The sequence below is a fragment of the Pseudochaenichthys georgianus genome, chromosome 12 (genome assembly GCF_902827115.2).
Source record: "Pseudochaenichthys georgianus chromosome 12, fPseGeo1.2, whole genome shotgun sequence".
Classification (NCBI taxonomy): domain Eukaryota; kingdom Metazoa; phylum Chordata; class Actinopteri; order Perciformes; family Channichthyidae; genus Pseudochaenichthys; species Pseudochaenichthys georgianus.
The window spans coordinates 5,172,613-5,184,162 of record NC_047514.1 but is presented as its reverse complement, the minus strand read 5'-3'; the positions used below and the strand labels follow the sequence as shown (position 1 = coordinate 5,184,162).

At 41.3% G+C, this 11,550-nt stretch overlaps 1 protein-coding gene across 1 annotated transcript; it reads left to right on the top strand.

The window, feature by feature from the left end:
• Positions 1-3,209: 3,209 nt before the first annotated feature.
• On the top strand, positions 3,210-11,345 carry LOC117455753 (bile salt-activated lipase-like). The gene is made up of 11 exons (XM_071205089.1): positions 3,210-3,293; positions 3,721-3,868; positions 4,010-4,129; positions 4,212-4,441; positions 4,557-4,664; positions 5,569-5,676; positions 6,202-6,316; positions 6,485-6,671; positions 6,756-6,959; positions 7,981-8,190; positions 11,156-11,345. Exons 1-11 carry the CDS (start codon positions 3,231-3,233, stop codon positions 11,343-11,345), a joined length of 1,683 nt encoding a protein of 560 aa, XP_071061190.1. The 5' UTR covers positions 3,210-3,230.
• Positions 11,346-11,550: the final 205 nt, after the last annotated feature.

Below are 11,550 nucleotides of genomic sequence, written 5' to 3'. Positions count from 1 at the left end.
GATTGATTTCATCATTATGATCACCAGTACCTTCAGTTTGACAAACCCACACCTTGATTTTGACAATAAATTCATCATTGAACATCATTTTGGCTTTAAACCATGTTTCATGTCTTTCCCTTTCATCATGTGGCAATAAACCCATTACAGTGTCATGCATAGACCTGGCTTCAACACACAATTCAATATAACCATCAAGAGCATTTAGAACCTTAGCATGTTCACCATTTAACATCAAATATTTTATATTTGTTCTTAATTTGCTAGCTTTATTTAGCTTAGCCTTTCTGCCATTTTGCAACCTCTCAAGTTTTTCCTCAAGTGCTTTGGCAGAGAGTTTAACTACCCGCTTAGTGCTTTGCGCATCACTACAGCTGGCCACGCTATCCAGCTTGCCAGAAGCTGACGCGCTGTCAGCTGCTAGCAGTGCGTAATCTGACGCGCTTCAGCTGCTGTATGTCCACAGCGCCCTCCTCCATATTTGAATGTCTTAAAGTCAAACGGATTGTCACAAATCAATCAGTACAATGCAAGCGCTTATTGTTCATCACTTTCACAACCAATGCATTGGAATTACGCCCCTTATGTGTGCACACAACTTAATTCCTATGGCCATTTAAACCGGTTGTAGCGCGCTACACATACCTGCTTATTCTTTCACACACACATACGGGTATTGGGCTGAGGGCGACACCGTACTTCCGGTATCCGCCATTTTATGCGAGGTGCAAGCAGAATATCATAGTCTATTGCCTTAATCAATATCTAGTCAACTCTAAAATACCACATATATGCAATGGCATGATAATATTATTGTGACAAGTGGGGTATTCACCTGGTGTTTCCAGAAATTAGACGTAGATGCAGCCAAAATCGACGAAGGCCACTTTCGAGGGTCGTTTTTCCATACATCTGCAGGCAGTCTGTAAAGGCAATCCGACAACCCACACAGCTCTAGTTTACGCTGGTAACGACCTAGAGCACACCCCTCAAGTCCAGAGATGTAATCCGAATGCAGCGATTTCTTCGGTCGTTAATTCAGAAAAAAACCCTAGTGCGCTCTGCCTGGCTACTTTAGCTAGCTGTTTATATTTGCACCTCCAGGATATTTGCACCTCCAGGAAAATGGCGTATTTATATATATATATATATATATGGCGCGCGTTGCATTGTGGGTAGCTCGTGACGTCACTGTGTGTGAAAGAATAAACGTAGTTCCGTGACAAGCAGCGAAAAGCTTCCCGGCACCATTCAACGCATTGCTCCTGTCACCTTCCTGTGCAGCAGATGAGCAAACGAGTTGTAGCCTAGCGGTCCTCCTCTCGACGTCAGATGGCTGATAACAGCTGAGCAGCCGGCGTGCTGTTGTCCTCCTCTCGGCGGCCGGTAGAAAGTGAGCGGCCGCTCTCAGCGTTCGATAAACGCAACGAAAAATGTCCTCTTGTGTAACTCCAAAAAAGGCTAGTTTTTGACTATGTAGAGGCTAAGCCAACGCTTTAAGCCTCTGAGGATCCACTTGGTGGGTGTAATTGACACACACCTTGTTTGCTGCAGAATAAAAGTCAGAACCAACGTTTCCAGTTCGAAATAGTCCATTTATTTCCCTTTTTTACTGGTTTCTTTGTTTCATTCACCACACGATATTTATGGTTTACACAATACCATTTGCTTTGTTTTTAATCCCGTATTTGTGTGCTCCGTGAGTGTGTGTTCTCCGTGTGTGGTCAAAAACGGTATGGGCCTTCCAGCGGAACCTCTCACCAACACACATATGTTCCTATACCTTCATACCCACAGTTAATTGGCTCCTACAATTATTATTAAGCGGACATAGTAATTTAATCATTTTGAAAGCTAGAATAGCGAGGCCACTAGCTTTCTGCTAGGATAGCCTAATCCTAAAATGTATATTTTCAAGAATAGATTCAGGAAATGTGTAAAGCTAAGTTTTAATTTGAGTGAACCTTTTCTCAGCTGAGGATTTTAAGGCCTTGGTATTAGTCATTATCATATTTAGTATTTCTCCGATAGGCCTACACATAGTGTTAGGGAATAATTTGCTTCGGTATTCAACCTTCGACCCAGTTAATTGTTTTCTCTCTTCACTGTCTCTTTTCCCATGGCATAGTTCTACGGCCTTGGGTATTGCTGCTATCTCTCTTAAGGAGGGGCAGCTTGGGCGCATTGTTGTTGCCAGTCTATGACCGAGCACAAGCCGCCATTATGTAGTTTACTGTTCAGGGACGAAGGTTCCCTGGCGCACATTCTTTCCTATGGACGAGAGCTCTAGTTAGATTCAGGGCCCATCATTTGTTTAGTCTCGCTGATGAAGAATGTTGATTATTACACTCCGAACTAGTTAAAACCTGGAGCTGCAGAAGAGTTCTTCAGAATTGGTTTGGCAACCGCTGTGTCAACTCGTGACAAACATCCTGTCTTGTCAATTCTCCAACCGTAACTCCAAATAAACCATCCAGCTCTCCTCGTGTCTCTCTGTGTGCTGTTTCCAATTGCTTCAGCAGTTTCCCCCACAATTAGCATAGTTGCCTACAGTTACATGTATCTTCATTAGACTTAAGCATAATATCAAATTCTCCTCTTATCTTGCATTTTGTGTCACACCACTAATATCTGTTGGCAAATAAGTGTTTTTATGCAACTGTTGTAAGTCTCTGAATCTCTACAATGAGTAGAATATTAAATTCCAAAAACATTTTACACTAACATCTGCGCCTCAGATGTGTGGGGTTATTTTTGTGGTTATATCTAATCTCAAACCATGTGATATTTGCTTGTCTGAGAATCATTCCACCTGTTGTCAACAGAAGCAGTTTCCTACTTCAGTGTTGTTGTGACATTTGGGTTTATTATCTTTGTATGTTTTGCTGATTACTTTATCATCATAGTGGAAAGATGGTGGAACAAAGTGGGGAGTAACAAATTATTTTCTACAGCAGAATGCTAAAAGATATGGCAAATACTCAGACTCTGAAATCTGTCCGAAATCAGTAATAGGGAAAAAAACTATACAAACTTTGCAGTGGCATGGTTTACACCGGGCTGTATCCCACTAGAGGTCAGGAATTGGAGGTCAGGCCATCAACATAGGGAAACAGTAAGGGTTGAAAAGCTTATATAAGTAAACAGCTATATTTTCCATTCATTCTCTTGGAGGGAAGGTCTTGTGTATATAGGCCCACTGTGAGGCATTCGCTGGTTTCTCGACAGCCATGGAGAAACTGAAGATTCTGCTTGCTGTTGTCTTATCTTTTGGGACGGCCTCAGCAGCCTCTGTAAGTGTGCTTCAATTTTAATTACAAGCATCCTTCCATTTGCATGGAGTAATTCATCTACTCTCTGTGATTTAAAAGATAATCAATAATTTTGGGGGAAATAATAGAATGTGATAATTGTTTTAAAGGTATCTGCCTTCACTTATAATGAGTTCACCAAATCCCATGTCAACTTTATCTAATTGCATAAGTTCAGCATAAGCCTCTGCTTAAATTCTGGCAATGTTTTTACACTGTTTTGCAATTTTTGTTTTATTCACCAGTCATTTATTGTCTCTTTGTGATCATTTTGTGACTATTAGTGGCCATTTTGGCTCTTTGTGGTTATTTTATGTCTCTTCCATAGTCATGTTGTGTCTCTTTGTGGCCTGTTAAGTAATCCAACAATGTCATTGAAGGTGAAAGCTCTTGTATTTCGTGTCTCTAGCTTGGCGTGGTACAAACAGAAGGTGGCAGTGTTCAAGGAAGAAATATCCCCCTTGGTTTTTTCCGCTCTGTGGAAGTTTTCAAAGGAATTCCCTTCGCTGCCAAGCCTGGAACATTTGAGAAACCCCAACCTCACCCTGGCTGGGATGGTGCGTTCAAACCGGTTCAAACCCTATCCGACCAAACCTTTTTTAAATATTATCTGTGAATAGCATAAACAGAGGCTAAGAAATCTCACTTAAATTCTCCTTTAATTACTGTAAAAAACCTAATATTGTTTGCATCCACAGGCGTCCTTAAGGCAACTAAGTTTGCCCAGAGATGTCTCCAGATCAGCCTGCTCCAGACTTCAAGTTTTGGTTCTGAAGACTGCCTTTACCTCAACATCTGGGTTCCTCACGGCAAACAAGGTAGCTTTTTTATTCTTTGATTTCTGGAATAATTGATACAGTTGTGCTTGTAAAATGAAATAGCTTCTTCTTTCTCCCCAAGTGTCATCAGATCTCCCCGTCATGATTTGGATCTATGGAGGAGGCTTCTTGGGTGGTGGTTCAATGGGGGCAAACTTTCTCAACAACTATCTGTATAGCGGTCAGGAAATTGCAGACAAAGGCGGTGTCATTGTGGTGTCCGTGGGATACCGTGTGGGAACCCTGGGCTTCCTCAGTACTGGAGACTCTCGCTTACCTGGTGGGATAAGTTCTTTATATTCAGTAACTGCTGTAAAGTAGCTGGGTATCCTGGATGCCTGTCTGTCAGCAGACCTGTTGGCTTTATTATAATTATTTTGACTCAAAGTGTCTCATCACTACAGGAAACTACGGTCTGTGGGACCAGCATGCTGCCATCGCATGGGTGAGCAGGAACATCCGCTCTTTTGGAGGAGACCCTGGTAACATCACCATCTTTGGAGAGTCAGCAGGTGGAGCTAGTGTCAGCTTCCAGGTTAGATGCTTAATAGGAACAATGAAGGGCTTGTCATGTTTCATCTTCAATTTAAGAAATATTTCACCCCCCCACACTCCCACTACTTCTTCTACTATTACCTCATTCACACCAACGGTGTTTCAGGGCCAGTTCGGAGCTGGAGCTTGAAAAGCACCGGGTTTTCCTCTTCACACCGCAGCGGAGCAGCCTCGAAAATCCGGAATCCGGTTCGTTTCAAGTTCGTTTCAAGCACCAAAAAATTGTCCGGCCAGAGCAAAAGCACCACATACGTCACGCTTACGTCGAGGCGGGGGCAGGGGCAGGGACAGATCAACTCCTGAACAACAACAAAAAGCCCGCGTTCTATCCAGTTTGTACACAACGATGGAGAAACTTAACAAGAGTTTCAGTTTCGTTACCCCACTGAAGGTTACAATTCATTTAAATGAAAGATACAACGTTACTCCACACTCATGGTTCAGTCCACCTTAAGAAATAAGACCAACCTCGGAAGCAGTTGTGTTTTAAAAAAACCTTTATGGACACGAGTACACTTTTTTATAAGAATATAACTAAACCACAGAAATGACTCCGGAAAAGCAGCAGATAGAGCCATAAGAAATGAATGCAACTGATTTCATCCGCCCGGTTTGGCTTTATGAAGCAGGCACGCAAACGGTTACGTCATGACGCAAACGATGACGCATTGACGCATTACCAGTCGGACTCTGGGCGGTGTGAAAAGAGCCAGAGCTAAACCGAAGAACTGGTTCTGAACCTAAAAAGCTCTACGGAGCTTGAACCGGAGTTGCGCTGGTGTGAATGAGGTATCCGTCACAAGTGTCAAGTTGGCAAATTGGCCCACAAACTTACTATGACAAAAAGTAATAATGTTATATTCTATGTTTGTATTCCTTCACAGACACTCTCCCCCCACAACAAAGGGCTGTTCAAGAGAGCCATCTCCCAGAGCGGTGTTGCCTTCTGCCCCTGGGCTATGAACAGGAACCCACGCAAAACCGCAGAGGAGGTGTTTTTTTATTTTATTTCATGTCAGACCATGAGAAATTCCAAATGTTTTCATTTATAGGATCTTAAAGGATTTAAATACAACTGAAGTTCTCCTTTTGGGATCAATATAATCGTATCTCATCTTGCGCAATAATTTTTTCCTTAGAAGATTGTAGAGATCCAGACATGTAATAACCCAAATGTTGCTGTTCACCCCACGTGGAAATTCCCATCTTCTTCTTTTTATATTAATTTTGGCTTAAAAAAAATCCCCATCAAATATACATTCTATGTTTTCTAGCAATATTTGGATGTAGATTGGCGGTTAAGTTCAATGTTATGTTGTTTCAACTTCATCATATTACAGTTATTTATTACATAGCCACACGTACACGTTACATCATAGCTGTGCATCCTAAGACACCTGGTTAGCCAGTGATCTTGGAAACACTATTACTCTTGTCCACAGGAGGAGCAAAAATCAGTACTAAAAATGTTTTCCTTGCAGTTGCTTCAACTCCCCTCTTTACAACCATGTGCACAGGTTGCTGAGAAGGTCGGCTGCCCCATAGATGACTCGCTGGTGGCCTGTCTGAAATTAATTGATGCTGCAACTCTCGTCATGGCTGCCCCCAGAATCCAACTGGGCTCCCCTGACTGTACGCATTATCTTCTGTACAACGTACTGCTTCATCTAGAATATAACAAGCAATGGAAATTCACAATTTATGATGTACAATGTATCTTAGGTATAATTGTTCTGTTGTAGTTTTCTGTAATTTGCCTCTTGTGTCTTTGATCAGAATGTTTTTATCACTTTCTCTCAGCTCCCGGTGTGCTAAAACTGGTTCTGGCTCCTGTTGTTGATGGAGACTTCCTCCCCGATCAGCCTGAAAAATTGTTCCACAACACTGCTGACATCGATTACCTCTCAGGGGTTAATAACATGGATGGGCACCTGTTCACCTCCAAGGACATTTCCTCCATTGGGGACAAGAATCAAGAGACTTCTGTGTAAGGCTGATGATTTGAAAGGTTTTTGTTTTGTCGGCCCTCAGTTATTTCACTAACAAAGCTCTCTGCCTTATTCCACTGCAGAGAAGATGTGAAGAGGCTCCTTGGTGCTTATACAAAAGAGACAGGGCAAACTGGTTTTGAGGTTGCCTTTATTGAATATTCATCCAACTGGGGATCAACACCCACCCGGACCACCATTAAGAAAGCTGCTGTAGACATTGGGACTGACTTCCTCTTCCTGGTTCCTGCACAGACTGCCATCTACCTGCATGCAGCTCACGCCAGGTAAGGCCAACTGCTTCATCCCCTAACCCTTCTTAAAGTGTTTCTTCTTATAGTACTTTAGACCTTCATTGGACAACTTCCAAGGCAAGGCAAGGCAAGGCAAGTTTATTTATATAGCACCTTTCAGCACCAGGCAATTCAAGGTGCTTTACAAAAATGAAAGACATTCAGACAAAGGCATTTAAAAACAGTAAAAGATAATAGAAGAAACATTAAAAGAAAAACAAAAAATGAAAGACATTAAGAAAATGGCATTTAAAATCAGTCATTAAAAAGAAAAGCTAATAAAATAAACATTAAAAGATAAAAGTTAGTGCAGTCTAAAATATGAATAGTTCAATTATTTCGGTTCTTGATTTTTAATTTATTCACAGAACCTCCCTTTGGAAATCCGAACATTTCCGTCCCGATTGTTAATTTAGACTGATTTTTTTTTTCACCATGTTATGCTCGCATGACATCCACAATCGGACCCTCAGGAGGGTGTACTAGCCCCCTACTCTGCTTTGCGTTCCATAACAAAGTCTTTAAGTGTTACCTGAACACCCCGTGTTACCAAAACACTATTTTTCACCCGTCGGTGATGTGATACTTGTTCCTCAGTACAAATCACCCAAAAACTGATCGTAAACCCTGGCGACGATGGATATCCCAAATATCCTACTTTCGAGCAGTCCCTCTCATAAATGTCATGGAGTTTCAGGCGGTTTTCACCATGTTTTGCTCGCATGACATCCACAATCGGACCCTCAGGAGGGTGTACTAGCCCCCTACTCTGCTTTGCGTTCCATAACAAAGTCTTCCACTATCCCTAAACACCCTTTCTAGAAGAGCAATAAATCAAGATTGCTGCTATTATTCAGATCTTGCTGTTCTCATACCTATGAGTTGACGCACTATCATTTGTAAGCGTTCGGTTATGTCTTTGGAAGTTGAGAGCAAAGTTTGAAACTGGCATTGTCATATTTTTTGGACAACAGTAATGTCTGACAGATAAAACACACTCTGATGTCATTTTCAGGTCTAGCCGTACCTTCTCCTACCTGCTGTCCGAGCCCAGTTTATTGGCCGGACCGGGCAAACCCTACAATGACTGGGTGGGGGCCGACCATGCTGATGACCTGCAGTACGTGTTTGGAAAACCCTTCACCACACCTAAGGCTTATGGGGACCACCACAGAGACCTGTCTGGCTACATTATCGCCTACTGGACTAACTTCGCCAGAACTGGGTAAATGCACATGCAACACAAATGTCAACAGCTTGAGGATTATCTTGCTACGCAATGTATCATCATGTGTGTTGCTTTTGCTTCTTCTTTTTAAACAGAAACCCTAACAAAGGAAACATGCAGGTTCCTGTGAACTGGCCTGAGTTCACCAGCACTGGACACCAGTTCCTGGACATCCATGCTAAGATGAATGAGAGCTCTGTTGGACATGAAATGAGGCTACGTTTTGTTCGCTTTTGGACCAGCACCCTTCCAAACCTCCAATCACATGGTGTCACAGATGCTTAGTGATGAATTTACATTCACTGCATTTAAAATGTACCAATTATACAATAAATATAATGAGTGATAAATAAACTAGTCAGGAGCTTATTAAACGTTTCAACTTGACTGCTGATGGCCTTTATTATCAGCAGTGGATTTAAAAAAAAAAAACTTTACACATAATGAATAAATGATAAACCTTGGCACAACCTCCACTCCCCTTTTTTTGAAGGCCTTTTAAACATACTGTGATCGTCAGCTATCAATTTATTATCTTACAAATGCTGTCTAAATAAGGTATGTAGTGCAATGTGATTAAAAAGTCAGTTTAGCCTATATACACCTCTACACTGGTTTAGATGTTCTTACTATCTGTGATTTTAGTTTTGTGTGTTAGTCATGGTTTTATTTTGAAATTCTGTTCTCCCTTTGTCTGGTCTTCCTTCCTGTGTTTGCCCTCCTGTGTCTGATTGTCTCATTAGAGGCTTCTCAATACTCTTAATTTCCAGCCCTCTGTCTGATGGACAGATGTGTTCATGACGACTTATATATTTACTTTGAATTCATTGACAGTGCGGTATAATGAGACAATAACAGACTATAGATGAGGACATATATACACAAATATATTTATATAAATATATGCAATTTAAAGTATGAGAGCACTCTCATAATAAAGTAACACAATCAGAGACTGGATATATCCAGGGGCGGATCTACCGGGGTGACATGGGGTGGCAGCTGCCACCCTAAAAAATAGCCTTGCCACCCCAGTTGGCATCTTTGTTTTGAAAGAAAAGTTGTGGCTCATCGGACATTTATGAGAGAAAATCTCTAATGTCCGAGTGCAAGTGAATGCAGCACAAGACGCACGTCATGTAACTCTGTAACCCTGGCGCGAGCTTGGAAATAATATGATTGGCGGTGATTTCATTTGAACAGGACGGCGCATAACGAGAACCATTCGGATCAAAGTAGACGGAAGGAATGAGGTATTTGCGGTCTACAATGACAGAGAAGAGACTGTCAGTTTGGCTGTGCTCAGCATTGAATCAAAACGCACTAAAGCTTTGGATCTTAATACGTTGTGTGAGGCGTTTTGCTGAACATGGTAATCGCCGCATTCAGCAGTAATAGGCATGCCAACTTGATGCTCTGTTGGCATGCCTATTACTGCTGAATGCGGCAGTAATAGGTCGAATGCTCGACCGATGAATCGATGAGCATAAAAAACTGATGATGACCTTGTATGTGTATATATTCTTTTTCTTTGTGGGGGTCTGCCCCCAAAAAACAGTTTTAAGTCCTGAGAAAGTCAAATAAGACGGTGTGTAAAACTACACTGCCCAGCCAAATAAAAGTAACCACTTTGATTTAACTAGGCCAGTAGGTAAGGACTTTCCACTGGATAATAACTGCAGTGATGTTTATGTTTTAGCTGAATACAATTTTGTTTAACCCTAACTGATGCAGTTTGTCACTTCTTTAATGTTTGTTTTTTCTGATGTAAAGTCAAGGTTGTAACTGTTTGCAGTAAAGTTGTGGGGCGCTGAACTGTTCCTTTGAATCTTTTGAATTTTGATAGATGATAGTAATTACTTGTCTTTCAAATTTGAAGGAGGGTGAGCAAGCATCTTGAGGAACATTCATCATTAACTCCTCCAAAAAATATAGTTTATTCAATATTAAATGAATATGTGAATCATAACAGTGATTGACAGCTGATAGGAATAATATGATTGTTAATATTATCATATTCATTCAGACAAACATCCATGAGACAGTTAATTAATGTACTTATTGCAGCAGTCTGCATATATTTGGTACCCCTGCTGGTCTAAGAGTGAAACAAAGTCATTCAGTTATTGTTCAGTTAAAATTCATTAAATTATGTCTGCCACCTTATATATTTATATGTAAGGCTTTACTGATGTGCCACAATAATGTCACCTAGGTTATTGAGTTAAAATCTTAATATTGTGGCTTTCCAAGTTAACATTGATTGATATGACTGCGATTAAATCAGCATATACTTCTGCCAGGGCATGCCACTCATAAATGTCATGGAGTTTCAGGCGGTTTTCACCATGTTTTGCTCGCATGACATCCACAATCGGACCCTCAGGAGGGTGTACTAGCCCCCTACTCTGCTTTGCGTTCCATAACAAAGTCTTCCACTATCCCTAAACACCCTTTCTAGAAGAGCAATAAATCAAGATTGCTGCTATTATTCAGATCTTGCTGTTCTCATACCTATGAGTTGACGCACTATCATTTGTAAGCGTTCGGTTATGTCTTTGGAAGTTGAGAGCAAAGTTTGAAACTGGCATTGTCATATTTTTTGGACAACAGTAATGTCTGACAGATAAAACACACTCTGATGTCATTTTCAGGTCTAGCCGTACCTTCTCCTACCTGCTGTCCGAGCCCAGTTTACTGGCCGGACCGGGCAAACCCTACAATGACTGGGTGGGGGCCGACCATGCTGATGACCTGCAGTACGTGTTTGGAAAACCCTTCACCACACCTAAGGCTTATGGGGACCACCACAGAGACCTGTCTGGCTACATTATCGCCTACTGGACTAACTTCGCCAGAACTGGGTAAATGCACATGCAACACAAATGTCAACAGCTTGAGGATTATCTTGCTACGCAATGTATCATCATGTGTGTTGCTTTTGCTTCTTCTTTTTAAACAGAAACCCTAACAAAGGAAACATGCAGGTTCCTGTGAACTGGCCTGAGTTCACCAGCACTGGACACCAGTTCCTGGACATCCATGCTAAGATGAATGAGAGCTCTGTTGGACATGAAATGAGGCTACGTTTTGTTCGCCTTTGGACCAGCACCCTTCCAAACCTCCAATCACATGGTGTCACAGATGCTTAGTGATGAATTTACATTCACTGCATTTAAAATGTACCTATTATACAATAAATATAATGAGTGATAAATAAACTAGTCAGGAGCTTATTAAACGTTTCAACTTGACTGCTGATGGCCTTTATTATCAGCAGTGGATTTAAAAAAAAAAAACTTTACACATAATGAATAAATGATAAACCTTGGCACAACCTCCACTCCCCTTTTTTTG